Raw genomic sequence first — 21,381 nt, forward strand, 5'->3', positions numbered from 1 at the left:
TCTTGTCACAGACTGGCAGTTTGCACATCAGTGATCTACACTTGGAGAAACGTTGCTTATCAAACACTTTGAAGATGCATTTAATCCTAATTTGAGCAGTTCAGGAAGGACTTCTAAGAGGAAGCCCTTCTAAGAGATGGAGAATTAAGGGGAGAAGGGCCCTAGGCAGCACTAGCTATATATATTCTGGCAAAGGACTATAGGCTGAAAGGAGTGAGAGATGAAACGGGAGAGGTAAGCGGGGCCCAGACTATACGAGATTTTATCCATGAGCAACGAAGAGGACTCAATTAGGAAGTCATAAAATTGCATCTGTTATTTTAGAATGGTCTGGCTTCCATGTGGAAGATGGGCTGAGAGGATCAAGACAGGGAGACCAGTTAAGATGTTATCACATTGTCTAGGTAAGAGATAATGATGGCATGAAACATTATAATTGCCTGGGGATACAGAACAGAAACCTGGTTAACAGTCTGAAGGATAGAATATTAAAAAGGATGGTTTCCAGAATTTTTCAACTGGCAATATTATTCATTTCTGGAGTGCAACTTTCAGTATTTGATGCTATAAAATAATATTTATAGAACTTCATTCAAGCAAGTTATTGTTCACTTTTTTTCATGGGGTAGTAGACACTTAGGGCTTTTCTTTTTTGTTGTTCAATATCCATTTCTTCATCTACTCTGATTTCCTTTTGAGAAACTGCCTGTCCCATGGCATACGGTCACCTGCTAATCAGATATGTGCTCTCTGGAATCTGAGATTTGAACAGATGTCCTATCTCGGCTTCTAACCTGATGGCTCCTGCTATAAAGTGGGCCATATTCTAGCCCGTAGTGTTGCCTTGGTTCTAGCACAATTCCCTAGTTACTTGTGGATTCTGTGAGCTTCTGATAATTTCAATGAATTCTCTTCTGCTTAAATTGGCCAGAGAAGAATTCTTGCTTGCAACCTTACTGGCAAATCCAACGTGAATCTGAAAGTTTCTTTCCTACAGAACACATTAAACACAAGACTCCACATCACAGTTGTTTAAGTAAGAGTGAAAATATTTAACAAAAGCTAATCCCTCTTTTTAGAGCTTTGCCTGCTAAATATTAAGATTATTTCTAAGTAGTAATGAGGGAATTTCATTACATATATTTTATAACAGAAGAAAGCAGAATGCTCTAATGGCAAGAGACACACTGGGATCACACTCTGGATTATGAACACTTTCTTGGGCAAATTACTAATCTCTCATAGTTTTCATCTTCCTCACAGACCTAATAGTGGTATTTATCTCACAGAACTATTTTGGAAATTAAACTAATTAATAACACAAAACAATAAGAATACCTAACACAAGTAAGAACCCAAGAAACAGTTATATGATTATAATACAAAACCAGTTTCTGAAACATGGATAATACAAAACCCACAATGCAAACAAGACACTTTATTGGAATAATTACTAAACAATGAAGCACTAAAGGTATAATTAAGACATTTTAGATATTAGAATTATAAGTGGAATATTTAAAGGATTCACAGATTCATAAGTTGTATTAAGGAATTTAATATCTGAATTTGGGAAAAAAATTTCACAATCACTGAAATGCTTACTTCTTCAAGGAATCTTCTCGGCTGTAAAGATTTGAGAATCTTGTCTCCTGGCCTTGAAAAGTAATTTAAAAAAAATGTTAACTGTAAGCAAGGAGTCAATTAATTATGTATTAATTATCATCTAACATACAAAAAAAAAAATCTGAAATTTTTTTCAAGATAATGAAAATTCCTTAAGGAATGGTACAACTTTAAACTTAGGAAATTAGTAATTAACATTTTTAAAGCAAAGCCATAAAAAAATTAAAGAAAATTCCAGATAGAAACAAAGCATACAGAATTTAAAAAACCCCATCTTTTTATGGAATAACGAGTCAAAGGTAAAAATGCTGGCTCAAAATCAGAGAGAGAGGTAAAAACAGAGAAGGAGAGACAGAGATGGGGCTACGAGCAGAGAAACACCACCAAGGTCTCACTTTCCAAAACCAGAAAGGTAATAGCTAACTAAAACGTTCAGCTAGACTCCATGATAATATAACCCCACTTATGATCTCAAAAGTTATCTGTATGTTGGTAAACAAGCATTTGGTATTTTATAATAATTAAAATTAATCTCTAACCTTATTCAGCCAAATTAATGATATGGTGAAAAAATAAATGCAATTTTGGTACTTAAGTCTTTGCAAAGGAACTTCTAATGGATCATAATTAAACTGAAGAACCTCTTAAACAATGGCTTTATATCCCAAGTTGTGAGGCTGAAAAGATTCCTCTAGTTCTCTCATTTTAAACAGTTTTAGTCCTTTCCCTCATGATCCTGTTATTTGCCATAAATGCTCTTCTCTAGTCCTCTATCTCTTCTCTCTTCAGAGGGAAACAAATGTGAAATACTCTAATAGGGACTTTTTTTTCTTTAGGATTTGAGAACTGTGCATTTTTTAGACTTGATATGCTACCACATAGCTTCAGTTTATACAAGTGGAGGGTTTCCAGTTCCTAGGAATTCTTCTATAATGTACCACTCATCACTCAAATGCAAAGGATAAAGAAGCTACTATACTGAAGTTAATTTCTAAAATGGTATATATCTAATAAGTGTGTATAAATACATACACATATATGTACATATATGTATATGTGTGTGTGTGTGTATATATATATATATATATATATATATATATATATATATATATATATATATCCAATAATATATCTAACATGTCCAGGTGCCTAACATAGAACCTCGGGAATCACTAGAATCACATTTAATAAACAATAATTAGAATGCCAATATGAGTTAGAACTCCTTGGATTAAGTTAGATTTTATCATATGTTGTCATTTTCATTACTCCTCTAATATTAAAAATTAAATTATATATTATAAAATTAAACATCTTTATGGAGCTCTGAGTAAAATACTTGAAAACATTAGGGACCATTTGAAATTCAAAGTGTCCTTTCCAGAAATTAAATGACATAAAACCAAAGTATCTTTGTCAACCTAATGTTAGAGAATGAGGTGCTAGGAGTTACAAAATAACATTGATTTTAACTAAAAATTTTATACTTTGAAGTTCAACTTGTCCAAGCTTCACATAACAAATATTTAGATACTTACAGCAGTCTCCTCTGAAGAAAGAACACCCTCTACTGCCACTATCTGGTATTGCTTATGTTTCAAATTTCCCACAAATTTCCGAAGCTGCTTGAGACTGCTAGCTTCCAGGTCTTGCTTTAAGAGTTTCTGCATGTCTTGAGAAGGGCATCCAGGATCAAATATTAGTAAACATAAGGTTCGGTTTTTTCTTTCTTCAATTCCAACAACTGTTCGACTATGACCTATCAAAAAAAATCAAAGAACATTGTGTGTGTGTGATCTACCAATCTACATCTATATACAGATATGTTACTATAAAATGTACCCACATATATACAGACACACTATACATACTTTCTGTATATAGTGTGTGGGCACACATGTGCTTAGAATATAAATACAGTCAGTCCCTCTGACATACAGGTTATCTGAGCTCTTTCAGTTCTAAGACAAGAATGTAGTTCTACTTCCTAACCTTCAGTTTTCTTTTGTTCAATTTTAGTTTTCTAAAGGCTTCATGGCAAAAATTCTACTTCTACTATGCCATATATTTTAGTGTTTCTTTTGTAATTCCGTAATCCTTCTCATTCAAATTATCTCAAATGAAAGGATTTGAAATTTACCTACTGGAGAACAAAAACTCTTATGGGTCCAAAAGGTAAACAAAAGTAAATTTATATACACTAGAATTTCAGTGGGAAGGGCTTAATCTTTATAGCTTATATTCCTAAACAATGAAATTCCTAACGCTTACTTCTCCTTATTCCTGTCAACTCAAATCATCCATTCAACAAAATTTATCAAATATCCATATGCCAGGCACTATTCCAGGCAGTCAGCAATACAGAAGCAAACAAAACAAACACTCCTGCCTTCACAGAGCTTATATTCTAATAGGAAGAAACACTATAAACAAGGCAAGTAAGTGAAGTTTATACATGTTAGATAAAGAAAAATTAAGCAGGGAGGAGGAGTAGGAATTGCCAGTGCTGGGGGTGGGGTGAGATAATGAGATGACATTTTTTAAAAGGTGGTCAGGGAAGGCCTGAAAAGTAAGGGATGAACAATAAAGGAAGACTGAACCAGATGGTCTTGAAGATATCAAGGATAGCACCCATGATCGGAATATACTGTAATGACGTTATAGTTCTAAAAATCAAAGGACTATCACAATCCTCTCCTCCTATTATCAGAACCTTAACCTATCCTAAGGCAAAAGCCAATCAAGTGCCTTATTAAGGTATTGTCTTTTAAATTACACTTACTATCTGTAAGGTATACTAACCTTGATGCTGAAGATAGATAGGAGGTTTAGATGTACACATTACTTTTGGACTCCCTTCTCTCTCTGAAGAATAATAGCTCAATATCCATTCAAATAAGCGAGGGTGTGTACCCAAAGGACCAGTTGACTTGTGAAAGTCAACAATACGGCACCTATGAAAAATTGATAAAATGGATTATTCAGTAAATAGTATTTAAAAAAATATTTTCATTAATGGAATTATGAAATACAAAACATTTTAAATTTAGAAATAATTTTATCTCATCATTATTTTCCTAAGAAGAAGGAAAATAAAAATTTTATTTATCTGAAAACCTGTCATTTTATGAGGAGATGACTTAAATAACTGAATAAGGTTGATGACTGGTATAAAAGTTACAAAAATTTTCTGACATAAAATCTCCATTAGTGGTAAATGAGGATCATATTTGATTTTTAAAAGTCTACATGTAACATGAAACATAGAGAATTTTACTCTGAAGTCTCTAAATCTGATGATCAATTAGAAGCTGACTTCTAATTACAATTCCTCAACAGTCATTTGAAGCTGTCAAAATATCCTGAATGTATTTTCTGTCAGCTCTCTCAAATTTCAACAAAAGGCAAGAAAAGAATACCTGTAAAGATCAGAGAAAAACCTGTATGTACCCCCCATATACACCTATCTGCCTTCCATTTGGCACCAGACCATGGTGGTATTATTTCCTCAAGAGGAAGTCAATCTTGAATATTCAGTATTATTTTAACCAGAAGCACTAGTCACTTCTCAACAGCTATTTTAAAATGGTAGAGTATAAGCAAAACCAATTAAAAGCTTTATTCTCACTTTAAAGTATAGCACAGATATCCTATCCCTGTCTCTCTTCACCATAAAGTCTCTAAATTCACCCAAATTACAACAGTTGCTATCTTTAGCCTTATCAAGTTTAATATTGATGACTTTCAACTGATTACTACTGAGTTTTAAATGCTAAAATGAACTTCTGGAAAAACTGCCAAAAAGTAATAACACTGCTTTTGAATTAGCAGTTGACTGCAGTCTTAGATGTTGAATCTGAATAGTATCCTACAGACTATAATTCACAGAGAGCAAAAGGAAGACATTTAAATAACTAGCAAACAAATTCAGGGTATAGTAATAAAAAGGCATTACTAAAAAACTAAACTATTTCAGGTACCAAGAAAACAGCTGGATATATTAGGTATTTATAGACAAAAATTTTCCTTTCCCTAAAAATTACTTAAAAACTCAGAACAAGATACAGTATATATAATGTGAAGGTATGAACAGATTGGTGAAAAGGAAAAGAAAGAGAAAAGAAATTCAGAGGACATTAAAGAGAATGAGGACAGACAAGAAAATGGCACACATTTTTGGAAAAATGGAAAGCGGGAGAGAGGAAACGTAAAAGTGACTGCAAAGAAATAGAAACAACTGTCTTAGAACCGGAGAGAGGATAGAAGCCTAATGACATCAGGTATTGGGTAGAGTAGTAGTGGAGCTAAAAATACGAGATTAACTGAATAAAGGGGGCAAATCACTACTCAACTCCCCCTTTCCACCAACGTAGGAGGTGTAGACAAGAGAGTGGAGAATTTTTCTCTGAATGTCCTCTGAGAAAAGATCTCTCTCTATACTGGTATTTGCGAGTTCCCCAACCACACAGCAAACTTCCACTAAGAAATGAAGTCTGCTCATCTGCAAACTTCATGCAATCCTACAGGACCGCCAATCAGCTTTTTAGTGTTTTGTTTCTCACTTTAGGAATAGACAACTAAGGATTTTTAAAAGTTAGAAGAAAGCCTTCAAAATGTGAAAGACTAAATAAATAAACATGAAAACAATTTAACATGGAGGCAGAAAAATACAAGGAATAGGAAAAAATAAAACGTTGGAAAAAGATTCTACATCTATAAAAGGCCATGATGCTATGAAGTTATCCCTTAAATTAAAAAATATGACTGTTAAAATAAAAATTTCAATAGAGTAGTTGGGAGATAAAGTTGAGTAAATCTAGACAGTAAAACAAAAAGCAAAGATTAAAAAAAGTGAGACATGACCAGCAAACTTATAAAGTCAAAGAAGTTCAGTGGGCAACTAACACAGTGGAGTTCCAGAAAGAAGATTAAAGAAAATAGAGGGATGATGATTATCAAACCACAGTTAACCTCTAAGCTCTTAACTTCATGCCAGTCACAGTCCTAAGAACTTTATTATCTCATTTAAATATTACTGAAACTCTTTGAAGCAATTTACATGTTCTTTTATCACTGGCGGTACTGGGGCACAGACAAGTTAAGTCACAGAGCTAGCAAGTAGAAAGCTAGAATCAATTGTAGGCAATCTGACTTCAAAGTCTAAGTTTTTAACCACTACACTGAGATCTTACAGCCTACAATTCCAGATTCAAAAAGAAAAACAAATGTCCAACACAATGAATCAAAGCCCCACATCTAATGGTGAACTTTCATAGTATCAGAGCTAATAAAAAGATGCAAAAAAAACTTCTAGGGAAAATAAATAGGTTATACATAAAGGAATGAAAATTAGATGGTATCTTACCTTCTCATTAGTAATACTGATGGCTAGACATCAACAGATCAACAACTAATCTGATCTGAAAATGACTTTGAGTTTAGAATAATATAGCTACCCAAACTATCACTAAAGTAACAAGACTAGGTACCCTTTCTTAAGAAGCTAACAAAGGAAATGTTCAAGCAAAAGAGAGAAAGGTGAAATCCAGGAAAAATCTAGGATCCAATTCAAGAAAACAGTGAAGAAATGTTACATGATTGGAGCTGTGGAAAGGATCTTGAAGGCAAATAATCCCGACTAGAGCAAACAGGATGACAGCTTCAAGAAAAAGGTGTCCAGGAATAAGGAGTGCCTCAGATTACACAGTAAGCGAAGTTTCTGGAAAAATTAGACTATGATGCAGTCAAACAGTGAAAGGAAAAAGGAAAGGCAATTCTTAAGGAAATTTTTAAAAGCTTTTCAGGAAAGATATAAAATCAGCAATGAATAATATTTACACAGTCATGATGTAAACTCTGACTTTAACTTAATAAAAACTGAGATTTAACCATAAAAATTGAGGGTAAACAGATGGGGGATATAAGCAGAAACAGACAATGTCTAACACTGATAAACCAAGAAAAAGCCATGAAAACATAATTATTTTAAAACAACGGAAGTGATAGCTGCCTCTGAGAAACAGGACTTGAGAACAGAGAAGAGCATGAAACAGGGAATGAGTTCCTGCTTTGCATTATAAGTTTTCATTTTATTTTATTAATGTTATTTAAATTCTGTTTTATCCCTTTGATTAAAAAAAAAAAAACACAAACAACAATAAAAACTTCCCAGATACGACAATTACATTAACTTGGCTTTTGAGGTACATACTTTATCCTTAGGGAGGTCAGAAGTGTATATACTTCACAGGCTCCAATCCACGCCTTTGTTCCCTGTAACCTGTTATTAAGTTGAGAGGCACCCTGAGGATCAAAACCTTCCTTCCATGCATCTTCAATCATAGACTGAATTTTTGGAATGCAAGGAACTGACATACCTAAAATTATACAAAGCAAACATGTAATATGACAGTTACTAAAGTACTGAATAATATCATTTAGCAGTACACCATATACTGGAGAGGAACCTACAATATAGATTTTAAGACAGTTTATTTCTGACATCTACTATCATTTTCTCTTCCTCCAACCAGAATTTAGGTTTTTAATATAAATACCTACTAAAATATTTCTTCATTAAAGCTGTTAATTGTTCCTACTATATATTAATTCATTCTGTATCATACGTACTTTACAGATGGTAAGTTCAGAGTATTGTATTTTACATACCTTTTAAGCAATCATCGTAAGCATCATTTTGTAATAATGACGAAAGCAGCATTTGGAAATTTCTGTAACCACAACCCCAACCTTTGTCACCAAAAGACGAATGAAAGTGATCCACTACTGCAGAAAGCCACACACGCCTCACATCTGTGGCAGCATTCTGATAATACCTATAAAGTGCTTCCATAATTCCTAAAGCAGAAAAGAGATTTAGAAGATTTAGAAGAATATTACCATCTTTCTATGACTGCCTCATGTATTTCCAGTATCAATCTCTTTCTCAAGTGCCACATCTAAATCCTGTCAATTCCATCTTCATTATCTTTTTACTGATGTAACCTTAGTCTGTGTCCTGCTTTTTACTACTACTCAAGTTTCCTAATGCTAGCATATTACTTATTATATGGAACTGAAATTGTTTGCTTCTTTCATTTCTGCATCTGCAGGGCCCAGCACATAAAAGGACACTGTTGAATGTTGTCTCTCCATTTTATTATACATTCTACTGGACATCACTCTCTCTGAAGCTCAGTCCTAGTCAATTTGCTCCCAATTTAAAAACTTCGATAGCTTCCTATCACCTATGGAATAGTTTTAGTCTACAGTATATGAAGCCCACAGCAAGCTACCTTCAAAGTTCCCTTTATTTCAAATCACTCTTCTTGCCGTAATTTTGGCTGTGGCCTAACCGAACACATTAAACATGATTTGACCATGGAGTTTTCATTCAATTACAGTATTTGCTAAGCACTTTTTATATACCTAGCACTATGCTAAGCACTGAGAATACAAAAAACATATATGATGACATTCCTTGAAGTCTTCTGGACCCAGATTATATAAATGCAACAGTATGGATAAACAAGGTGTTAGGACAGGGTACACCTGACTCTCTCCCTCTCCTCCTTCCAGTATACTTTTCCTGTGTTTCAAAATCCTACAGACACTTTCAGGAGCAAATGCTATGGTCTTCATAGACCCTTTTCCTGATTCCAACCGTCTCCCCCCACAAAAAAGGTCCTCGTTGAACAATCGCTGAATGATTTATTTGTTGTGCCCCCCAGGTACTGACCATATTCTGTCAGGGCAGAATACTACAGCTTTTTGTGTGTACTTAACAGACTCTGGGAAGCTTATGGGCAGGAAAGTCTTACTGGATAGCCCATACCTTCTCATATAGAATGTGGCACCAAAAAGACAATCACTACATGCTTTAGTTGGATAAAGAGTATCCTATAGGAAAATGGGGTTCTGTCTTTAAAAAGGTAGAGTCAATAAATCAAAACAAATTAACCAAGAGTTGTAGCTGGGCCTACACCATGAAGGACAGACATATAGCTCATTATAACCATTTCCAAGGAACTTAAAAAGATTAGACTTACAGTCAAGAAAAAGAACAATTAAAATGCTATATAACTGAGTACTAAATGTTAAGCATGGAATGGGTACTCTAGGAATTCAGAGAAATTAATATGAGATTCATTATCATAGACTTTGATGAAGAAATCAAGATTTGAAAGAGATCTTTAAGAATTAGGGGGAGTAACAGAAAAAAAAATATGCATCCTAATGTACTTTGGCATAGTTATTACTAACTCAATGGTGCCCCACTGTCTAGGTAATATTGTTCTAGCAACCACATAATATAACTTGCTTTTAAGGGAAAATTTCCACATAATAAAGTTTTTCATTTCTTAGCACCTAAATCTCTATGTATTTTCCAAGATAAAACAATTTTTTGTTAAATTATATTCTATTGTTAAAATAATAACAAGAGACTCTTCAAATGATAGCTGCTCCAATTAACATTTGCATAACTAACAAAAAAATAAAAACCTTATTTGGAACTCTGGATTTCCTGGATCTAGATGTCTGTTTCTTCCCAAGGTCAGAGAAGTTTTCAGAGAGCCAGTGTCTGCTGGTGGGGAGCCTTAGACTTGGCTGATGCCCTGGTTTTTCATGCTTGGTTCCCTAGCTTTCACAGCTGCCACCCAGAGGATGCCCCTTGACAGTCAGGCTCTGGTGGCTAGGACAGCTTGCATTCCTGGTTCCCACGGGACTACAGCCGTCTAAAAGATGATTCTTGGAAGGCTGCCACCCTTAGGGCAGCACACAGGTGTATCCTCTCATGCAGTATTAAAAGGCAAACATTTAAAAAGTGTCACCATACAACGTGTGAGTCAGAATACACTGATACAAATGTACATTACAACCATTTTAGAAAACAGCTCCATAATAAAGTTAATTATGCACATGCTCTTTAATCTAGTATTTTCAGTCTGGATGTTCGAGAAACTCCTGAGGAGGAAGCCTGTTTATAATCTGTAAGAATAAAACACTGGAAACAACCTAAGTCTTATAAGAAAATACTACGTAGCAATCAAAATGAATGAAATACAGTTAAAGAATCAACATATCTGAACAAATCCAATTAGAGCATATATATTGTATACCAATTTATATGTGGTTTAAAATAGAAAATACTATATATTGTTATGGAAACCCACACATAGGATAAAATTATTAAAACATACATAAGACTGAAAAACACCAAATTCAGGATAATGATTCCCTTTGTGGAGGAGGAGGGATTAGAATCAAAGAGGGGCACACAAAGGGTTTAAAATACACATGAAAGGTTTCACAACTTTATTAAATTTCATAAAAGTTGGGTGGTGGGAACAAAGCTGTTTCCATATAATTTTTCTTTCCTTTTTTAAACTGTATTAACAGATGTGTTTTTTCAAATGTTAAAAACATCAGGTAAAAAGGCATTCTTTGGAACAAGGCAGATCTGATTGTGAATACCAGCTGGGCCAATGACTAGCTATGTAACCTTACCTTGGGAAGGTAATTTGACGTCTCTAAGTCACAATTACCTCATCCAGAAAATGTAACAGTACACAAGATTTTTGTTTTGAGAGTTACATGATATAATACATATAAAGGTTTAATGTCTAAAACTGTACTGAACAATATGGTATCACTATTGACACGTGGCTATTCAAACACTTGAAATGTGGCTTGTCCAAATTGAGATGTTCTGTAAAGTGTAAAATACACATTGGATTTTAAAGAATGTACAAAGATTGCAAAATATCTCATGAATAGTTTTTAATACTGATTACATGTTGAAATAATATTATGAACACACTGGGTTTAAAAATATCAAAATTAATTTCAACTAGTCCTTTTTATTTTTTCTAATGTAATTACTGGAAATTTAAAATTATTTATGTGGCTCACTTATATTCTATTAGACAGCATTTATCTAGAACACAGGAAGCACTCAAGAAAAACTTATAAAATGTTTGTTTTCAAATGTCAAATAAATTAACAGAATATAAAAGTGAGTTATTTTTAAGTGAATTACTTACTGTAAAAATAGAAGCTCAGAAGTTTTAAAACAACATATTTTAAACAATTATTTGATCACACAGTCTCATATAAAATTATATAAACTGTGGGTTAGAAAATTAAACAAAATTCAAATAATTCTGATTACTACTTCAGTGATGTATGGAATATAAGAACCATGATTTGGATATTTAAATACTCACCAGAAGTTTTTGTTTTTCCATCATCAATACCCATAGCTAGTGATTCCATCATATCAGCTTTTCTTCTATGAAATTCAGATGGATGCATTCTTCCCCTATTTACTTCTGTCTCCATATTTCGTAGCTGCTGTTGTTTGTACCCTCCAGAATTATCTAAACCATATTGTCTCTGTTGAACATAAAAGCAAATGGCTTAATTTTTATGTCCCTTTATGTCAATGAGGATGGAAACTTACCACTATTTTATTTATCTGGAAATAAACATCTGAAACATCTTCATTTATAGATTTTCATACAAGTCAACTTAAAGATTGTTAGGGAAAATAAGTCACACATACACACAAAAATCCCTGAGTTAATAACAGCCTTTCTCTACAAACAATCATCACTGAAAGAGACTTATTCTCCTTGTAGTGGGGAAAGTAGAGAATCCTGTCTTCCTACTAAAGGTACTGTGAAAGGCAGACAAGTTCTGACCATTTGCTGATTTTTTTAAGAAAAACTGTCAATACTTGTTTTTTGGTTCCCAGACTAGCCTACAAAGGCCTAATTAATTCATAATTCACTTAGGTATTCATTCTGTATAGTAAATGAACTACATTTTTGCACACTGGCAGAGAATCTTAAATAATATGTTAAAACAGCCCCTATGGAAAATGTTTCTAAGATCTAAACAACTAAGCTGCAAAATTACATAATAAATTCTCTTAAATACTGAAAACTTTTGTATTGATAATTTTCAAAATTATATAGAGCAAAGAAGATTTAGGAATAGCCAACTTTCTTTTTTCCTTTGAATCCTGGTGGGAAAATAATTTTGCAAATAAATGAATCATGAACGAGAAAAACAGCCTTAAAGAAAGAATGAGACGTTCTCACACATAACTATGTGCAAGATATTGGAGAAAAAAAGTCAGAGGTCAAATGAGCACAGGAAGATTATGAGATGTACACTGCATATTTGTATATTAAAGGCTCTGAGAAGACCTCAAGTTTACAAACCTGTTTAACTGAACACTTTCACATCTATTCAATGATAAACCCTTTTTATTCACACATTATCCTATTAGCACACAGTAAAGGAACATTTAAAAACCCTGTGAGCATTATTAACACAAACGACATCATAGTCCACAGCAAATTTTCTACTAAAAAAAGTAGAAAAAGCTGTTGAAATTTTAAAAACATTAAAAATATAATAGATGCTACCAGTTTAGCTCAACAGATATACCACCACTCATCTGAGATAAATGTAGTCTCAAATATCATCAGAAAGCATTTTCCATTAAAAATGGCTCTTTCTAAATGCCTGAATTGCAGTCACTAAAAGAATTTAAGACTCAGACAGGAGACATTCATTCTGAGTTTCTATGTTAAGCATCTATACAAACTGCTAAAATTCCGAGTCTCAGTTTCCTAATTGTCCCATCAACATAGGTTTGAATCCAGGCTTCACCATTTAACACTGCCCAACCTGAGCAAGTTAAGCATTCTTTGTCTCCATTTCTTCATCTGCTGTAAAAAAAAATAAAAATCTAAAATAACTTCTTTATGGAGTTGTGAAGATTTTGAAATACTTTATATGAAATGTTTACCCCAGCATGACCAGAATGAGTACTTATAAATGGTGGTTGTTATGAACCCTAAAAAAAAAAAAAGTAGAAAAATACTTTATATAATAAAGACAAAGATAATATTCTGAAATCTTGACAGCATGTTTGAAAAATATGAACTCTACCAAACCAAAACATTCTTATTAATCTCTGTACCTGCAGCTTCTGAAATTCTTCCATTTCTTGTCTTGATTCTTCAGATCTCCTCTTTCTGTCTTCTTCTTGTTGAAGCTGATGAGCCAATTCTAGATCTCCAGAACACTGGACTCTATCCATGCCTATTACATATTTTTAATGTTATAGAATAAGGTTAACTACTGAAATCAAACCTCACTTAAATGTTAAACATATTTTTAAATGGAGGAAATGCTATTATTTTGCCATTTACTCATAACTATGATGTCACAGAAACACTGAGTACAAATCTAGCAGAACTTGAACTGCTTCTGTAAGGGTATAACACTCCTCTTAAATCACTAATATTCACTGAGTGTTTAGGCTATGACAAGGACTTATTAAGTATCTCATTTGGATCCTCTTAACAACCTTAGAAAGTTAGATATTATTATCTACTGAGGAAACCACAACTTAGAGAAATTAAGTAACATCCTTGAGTAGTGCTTCTTATTAACCCTAATAAGGCAGATTGGTTTTTAAAAGAAACACTGGGAGGGAAAAAAGGAAATAAAAAAGAACATAAAAATATGTTTGCAAATTTTTCGCAAATGCAAAACTATGTTACAGATATTAGACCATAACTTAATTACAATGTAGCCCCAAGCAAATAGTACAACTATGCAACACCTTGCCCTTTTCCCTCTCTGTCCAGTGTCCCACAGATCCATTAGTCAGTGGCTTCTGGCCAGCATCTCCTTGACCTCCCAATTTGATGGTTTACTTATGTATTAAATATTCTTTCTTTCCTTTCAAATCTTTCAGCCTCTGCTATATCTTTCTATTTGGTCTCCACATCCATTGCTGCAGATATGCAATTCAAAACTGATTTTTAGCATACTTCTGAGGCTATCTACAGTGATTTACTCAGACCGTATCTTTCTCTCATTACCTACTAGAGGCTTACAGAAAACTTTATGTACCCATACAAAGCTTATCATAAACAAAGTAAGAATTATCAGACATTTCAACTTCAGAGGGTTATTCTTCCACAGTAATTAGTAGAGAACCACCCACAGTAGAGGACTGTTCCATCTTTGCTCCAGCAATTCTCATCTTGGTATTAGGCTGAGAAAGCAGGTAATGCTGTCTATGGACATCACTAACTGGTACTAGGATCACTGATAATGAACACTAAAGACTCCTGCAGTAAAAGGAGATATCTATGTACCTTAAGAAACCAAAATCTAGTAAAACACAACTGGTTTCTCCTAGGGTCCACTTTGTATTTTGTTTCAATGGAACTGTGAAACTCATATAGGATCTTTCCACTTTTAAAAAAGACAGGGGACAGAGGAAAACTTCAGAATCTCTTATAAAACTAGTAAGTGGTAGTAAATAAGCTAGGCAAGCAGCTGGAAATGCACTTGAAAAACTTTTAAGCCACATAGTTTACATTCTTTTTCATATGTGCCATATGGCAGCTTCCTAGTTCATAAACAATTTTTACTGACAAGAGGCTAAATTGAATTACTTCAAGCTGCTGGAAGAATGGCCTCAACTTATAAATCAAACAGATTTTAAAAATTGTACAATATTTCACTGTCTTCTAAATACTGATACTCTTGGGGAAAAGCCGGGATGAATACCCGTAGTTCAGATGCTGTTCACAACAGTTCATCCTTTGTAACTTTTCTGTGAAAAAAACTTCTAAAAAAAAGTTGGAAGCCATATTGGAATTTTTTAAGGGAAGACTTATTTTTAACCATTGTGCTTCCCCCCCCCCATATCACTAACTTAAAAAGCAGATAGTGTCCTAAAAGTAGAAATTAAATCATGACATGCTTATTTTTAAACATACAGGCATACCTTGTGCAAAGCTGCTTTCTTCCAAATGCAAGTCAACATGTTCCTGGAGAATATGGTAATTTGTACAGATGAGCCCACACATAGGGCAATCATAGAGTGGTTGATCACAGCCTGTATTAGAGATATAATTCAGTTAGTTTTATTTTTAAAACTTTTAGATTTTTCACCCCAAGTCAAAGACTGTCTACTATCCACTAACTTCATTAAATAAAAAAAAGCTCTTTGTAGTTGGGTTTAAAGCAACTTTTCTACTTCTAGAGTCAAGATGGAAGACTGAGCATAAGCACAAACCTCTCTTATCCTACAATAAAAGAAAATATTAATAATAAACATTCATATCTATAGTCAAAACAAGAAAAGTAGAAAGGAAAGTCAAATGTTAAGTAGAGGCCAGGCTAGATATGGGCCAAATTCTCAGCAACCTCCAAACTACGTGGTTAAGTGCAGAATTCAGATATTCAGCAAAAAGTTGGGCATTGGGATCAAACTGTCTAGTTGGGAGCATAAGATCAAAGAGCTGCATCCATCAACCAGCACTGTAGACAGACAGGTGTAGCTTGCCCAGGACAAAAGAAGTGGTACCTCTGTGAGACCAAGATCTGGCTGATACTGGGTAAAGAAGATATTATTATGGTATCAGGGACTGCAAACTAAAACAAGATAGCACTACACACATATTAGGATGGCCAAAATTTGAAACACTGACAACACCAAATGCTGGCAAGGGTGTGAGCAACAGGAACTTTCATTCATTGCTGCTGGCAGTGCAAAATGGTACATTCACCATGGAAGAGTTTCGCAGTTTCTTATGAAAATAAACACATTGTTACCCTATGATCCAGAATTATATTACTTGTAGTATTTACCCAAATGAACTGAAAACTTCTGTCCACAAAAAACCAGTACGTGGATGTTTACAGCAGCTTTGATCATGATTGCCAAAACCTGAAAGCAACCAAGATGTCCTTCAGTAGGTGAATAAATAAACTGTGGTGCACCCAGACAATGGAATATCATTCAATGCTTAAAAAAAAAAAGAGCTATCAAGGCATAAAAAGACATGGAGGAAACTTAAATGTATATTGCTACGTGAAAGAAACCAATCTGAAAAAGCTATATATTGTATTACTCCAATTATATGACATTCTGGAAAAGGCAAAAATATGGAGACAGGAAAAAGAGATCAGTGGTTGCCAGTGGTCAGGATAAGGGCAGGATGAATAGGTGAAGCACACAGGATTTTTAGTGAAACTATATTAATAGTGAAACTATTCTGTATGATTCTAAATGGTGGTTTCATACATTTGTCAAAACCTGTAGAATATACAACACCAAGAGTGAACCCCAATGTAAACTATGGACCTTGAGTGATACAGATGTGTCAATGTAGGTTCATTTATTTTTAACAAATGTATCATTTAGTATGGGTTGAGGATAGTGGAGGAAGTTGTGAGTGTATGGGGACAGGGAGTACAATGGTACGCTCTGTACTTCCTACTCAATTTTGCTGTGAAACTGAAACTTCCTAAAAATAATGATTACTGAATTTCAAAAAATGAATCTATGCACTCTTCTTAACCTTTTATAAAAATTAACTCAAATGAATCAGATTTAAATGTAAAATTCAAAACTATAAAACCTCTAGAAGATAACATGGGAAAGATGACCTTGGGTTTGACAGTTTTTTTTTTCCCCTCTTTTTTTGGGCAAAGAATTTTGACATAACATCAAAAGCATAATCCATGACAGAAGAAACCAAGTAAGTCTGCATTTCATTAAAAGTAAAAACTTCTGCTCTGTGAAAGACACTGTTAAGAGAATGAAAAGACAAGTCCCAGACTGGGAGAAAATATTTGAAAAGCACATATCTGAAAAAGGACTTGCACCCAAAATGTATGAAATTACTCTTAAAACTCAACAGGAAGAAAGAAATACATGATTCTAAATGTGTATGCACCAACAAAAGAGCCTCAAAACACATGAAACAAATCCTGATAGAGCTGAAAGGAAAAACAGACAAACATACAATTATAATTAGGGACTTCAAATCCTTTTCAAAAACTGGTAGAACTGCTACAGAGGAAATCAACAAAGACACAGAAGATCTGAACACAACCAAACAACATGCTCTAACTGAAAAAATACAGAACACTTGACCCAACAGTAGAATACACTTTTTCCCCCAAGTATCTCTGGAACATGTATTACAATAAGCCATATACCATATCTTAGGCCATAAAACAAGATTCAACAAATACAAAAGAACTTAAATCATAGAGTGTGTTCTCTGATCATAACAGAATCAAACTAAAACTAGAACTCAATAACAGAAAATCTGAGTCCCAAACAGTCCAGATGCCATTGGGCCGGGGGTAAATAAAAGATTGCTCTCTGGAAACTGGATTCTGGGTGTATTTCTCCTAGAAAGGGTCTAAAATGTGGAACCTTTCAATGTAGCTGAAACATTATTTGCGTCAAATCTCTTTTCTATTATTGCATTTTCATGTTGCAGTAACAAGTGAACAACGTTACAAACTGATTTCAAAATCACATTTGTAGTAATGTGATTTACCAACAACTTTTTAATTAAGTTGAGACTACTACTTATACAAAATGAACACTTTACCTTCTAATGGAGTGTCTAAAAGATTGGCATGCTTTATTTTCACATGAGTTTCCATATCTTGACTACAATCCTCTATTTTTCCACAGAATGGACATTCAGGAGGACTATACATTGTTTCATAAATTGATTCTTTTATTTTGGTTTGGTCACACTGTTTTCCTTTACTTTTCAGGAATTTTCTAGATTCAGTTAAGTTGTCCAAATACAAGTCTTTATGTTTTAAAGTAGCATCCTTAGGCAGGCTTTGAGCTGAAATTTTTGGATGATTAGATGCACAAGCTGAATGAATACTTGAATTAACTTCCATTCTACTTTGTAGGGTGCTGTCCTTCCTGTTATCTGAAGTTCCATACTGGATTGTATTAATCCTCTCAAAGTTTCTTTCTCGTTCATTTTGCTCAAAATGTGCAGTTTCAATATGAAAACACATTTCATCATAATTCACACCTGACAACTTGCAAAATGGGCATATAACTTCATTTTCCATGTGGACAATTAAGAGGTGAGACTTCATGTCTGGTTCTGAGGTTACTGTTTCACCACAAATATCACAAGATAGCATTGTACAGCAGGTAACTAGAAAAGAATACAATATTATCTTAAATTAGAAAGTAAGAGTTGAAGAAAAGAAAATGTATTTTATCAAGTGATTTGAAGCAATTACTTGTTTTTTAAAACTAGATTATCTACATGAAGAAATTTTCAACGTACTTACTGTTTTTCAAATATAAAATTTATTTTATAAATAAATCTCAACCAAAATCTCACTACTTTATTTCAAGTTTATGGTTTTGATAAAACAAACAGTAATAATGAAAATTCAAATAAATAATTTTTCAAATATTTCAAAAAGTGTCTGGTCTGAAGTAGAGAAAAAAACAATGTTTATAAAATTGCCAAGGTAAGGTAAGTCAGGTAAGAGAAGAAGAAATCTTATCAACTGATATAGCTAAATACAAAACTTTAAAGTTATGTTTAAATGAATTGGGTAAATAAACACATTTTAATGATAGGTGTTAACAGTTAAAGAGCCGGATATATATCAAACTAATTTAAGTACCATTATTAACATTCCATATGGAGGAAACCCTGCCTCAGATACCTCACCACCGCCAAAAAATGGTTAGCCAAAATGCTAACTCAGTCAGGCTCCAGAGGCTGTACAGCCAACCCAAAGAAAAGCGGACCGAGCAAAGTAGAAAAAAGCAGTGATTCTAGAGGCCAGGGAACCGTATTATAATCTCAGGTTTCGTAATTTTAGGTAAGACACCTCATTTCTTTGAGGTTCAGTCTATAAAATGAGTTGTACTAAAGCAGCAATCATTTCTGAGTTTCACAGATTAACAAAATATTGGCGACCGACAAAAAGGTTAATTTGGCTAAAAAATAAGAAAACAATCACCGCTACAACCTTTCTACTACAGACTATTGTTCAGCTAAAAACTACTTAAAAACAAACAGGAAAAGAAAAATAAGGAAACTATTTCCATCATTTAAATAAATTTAACTTTATAAGAACTCTACACTATCCTCATTTTTCTCATTTTCCTTCAGACAAGTGAAAATAGTCTCTAATTTTAGATAGAAATTCTCCCAAACCTCTTGTAGGAAGAGCGTCGCACCCAGAGAGTTTCTTCCTTTCTCGCGGCTGGGGCTGGATTAGATACAGGATACGCTTTAACTCCTCAACACTTTGATCAGAACAAGTGGATGAGAGATGTACGGAAGCCGGCAACAAGCGCTCGGATGGTTAAGTGGTGAGGAAGCAATAACCGGAATGTCACAAGGCCAAGCCTGACCAAAGGTCCGCGCCGAAGTCCCGATCCAGGACAAGAAACCAGCCCAGACACCAATTAGATCAAAGCATTGGGCCTAGGGAACGAGAGTTGGGGCGGTCAGTTTCTACTGGCTCGGAGATCCGGCCGCAGCCACACTGCCCTGTGTTCGGCTTCCTCTTCGGGTCCCACTGCTGACGCCGTCTGGCTCGCGGGCAGAGGAGTGCGTGCGCAGCGTCGGTTAACTTTTTCGGCCTGAAAGACTGAGGCAGACTCTCTCTGTTCTCAAAGATTCACGGTTAACCGAGAAAAGAACCAGCGACTCCAAAAAACTTCAGCCTCCACTGACAAATTCAAAAAAGCGCTTCCTCTGTCTCCCGGAAGGGAAGGACTCCCAACATGCACCGCTCCACGCCGATCTGGGTTGTAGTGCATTCTGGGAGTCGTAGTCATTTTTTGCATCTTCCTATTGAGGTTCCAACTCCTAATTTACAGGGAGAGACCCTGGGCTAGAGGTCTTTATGAATGAAGTCCGAGGGAGGGTCCTAGGGCATTACACGAATCCACAATACCCCATTATCCAGGGGCATGACTGAGTAGCGCTCTGTTATCAGCAAGGAGCTTATAATGCTACTACGTGCCAAACTCCAAATTATGGAGGATGACCAAGACATGTTCTTGCCTCAAGGTTACAACGTATCTTGTTTTCTAAATTAAAAACAGGAAACAGCTCTTGGCATTTAAAAAGTACAACAGTAAAATTTTAAAAAAATGTATCAATGGAGAAGATAACTCAAATTTTTCAGAAAAGAGAACAAATAACAGAGATGGAAAACGGGAGCTATTTCATGGAAGGAATCATGTGTTATTTATCTTGTATATTCTGTGCCTAGCACTACATGTAGAAAACAGTCTGTTTTTAATACTGTTCAACCCCAAGGAGGATTACAAGGCTTTATGTGTGTTATACTGCTTTAGAGTACTTTATCTGGAGTTATTCATTTCAGATACCAGTGACTACTTTTTGGTAAAAAATCCACAGACGTTATATAATCCAAAAATTTAAATAAATGGCTGACTGAAAAGCTTGAAACAAATGAGCAGAACACATAGAAAGAAGTGAATGAAGCTGAAAGAAAGAAAGAGACTTTGTAAAGCTCCATGAGGTTAGGATTTTTATCCGTTATGTACACTGTTTTACCCCCAACATCTATAACAATGCCTGGCACAGATTAGGCCCTCCATCTGTACTGCGTTGTAAAATGGACGAACGAACGAACGAATGAATGAACGAACGAATCAGCGAATCGATGAACAACGAAAGAGTGAGAAAATTGACAGGCGGCACGGAGGACTAGGGCAGCAGGACACACTACTGCCACATCAACCGCACCGGATTAAAATCCCGGAGTCCGCGCAGACGCCGGCTCCTCTTCGGGTGGGTGGGGCTGGGGTGCTCGCTTCTCTCTGCCCCCCTGCCGGCCGCCGCCGCCGCCGCCGCCGCCGCCGCCGCCGCCGCCGCCGCGTGCAAG

The 21,381-nt window shown here is 34.8% G+C and overlaps 1 protein-coding gene across 3 annotated transcripts; it reads right to left on the reverse strand.

The window, feature by feature from the left end:
- Nucleotides 1-1,418: 1,418 nt before the first annotated feature.
- On the reverse strand, nucleotides 1,419-21,373 carry ZUP1 (zinc finger containing ubiquitin peptidase 1). 3 transcript variants are annotated; one of them, XM_006193085.3, is made up of 10 exons: nucleotides 19,674-21,225; nucleotides 18,075-18,650; nucleotides 15,449-15,559; nucleotides 13,622-13,743; nucleotides 11,853-12,021; nucleotides 8,296-8,484; nucleotides 7,838-8,003; nucleotides 4,429-4,580; nucleotides 3,165-3,385; nucleotides 1,419-1,657 (listed from the first exon to the last, which is right to left on the reverse strand). In XM_006193085.3, the coding sequence occupies exons 2-10, from the start codon at nucleotides 18,634-18,636 to the stop codon at nucleotides 1,610-1,612; spliced, it is 1,740 nt and encodes a 579-aa protein (XP_006193147.1). In that variant the 5' UTR covers nucleotides 18,637-18,650; nucleotides 19,674-21,225; the 3' UTR covers nucleotides 1,419-1,609. The 3 variants fall into 3 exon arrangements, with proteins under 3 accessions (XP_006193147.1, XP_014421841.1, XP_032340647.1); XM_014566355.2 differs by having other exon boundaries at nucleotides 18,522-18,650; nucleotides 19,674-21,220; XM_032484756.1 differs by lacking the exons at nucleotides 18,075-18,650; nucleotides 19,674-21,225 and adding an exon at nucleotides 21,243-21,373.
- Nucleotides 21,374-21,381: the final 8 nt, after the last annotated feature.

Source organism: Camelus ferus, chromosome 8 (assembly GCF_009834535.1).
Source record: "Camelus ferus isolate YT-003-E chromosome 8, BCGSAC_Cfer_1.0, whole genome shotgun sequence".
Lineage (NCBI taxonomy): Eukaryota > Metazoa > Chordata > Mammalia > Artiodactyla > Camelidae > Camelus > Camelus ferus.

Bases quoted from the DNA above. Each gene is read 5' to 3' on its own strand.
- ZUP1 (XM_006193085.3), bottom strand. From the start codon at position 18,636: ATGCTATCTTGTGATATTTGTGGTGAAACAGTAACCTCAGAACCAGAC. The intron at 12,022-13,621 runs GTACAGAGATTA...TATGTTCAACAG, and splicing joins AAGAATTTCAGAAGCTGCAG to AGACAATATGGTTTAGATAA. The intron at 1,658-3,164 runs GTAAGTATCTAA...TTACTTTTCAAG, and splicing joins TTTCTTCAGAGGAGACTGCT to GCCAGGAGACAAGATTCTCA.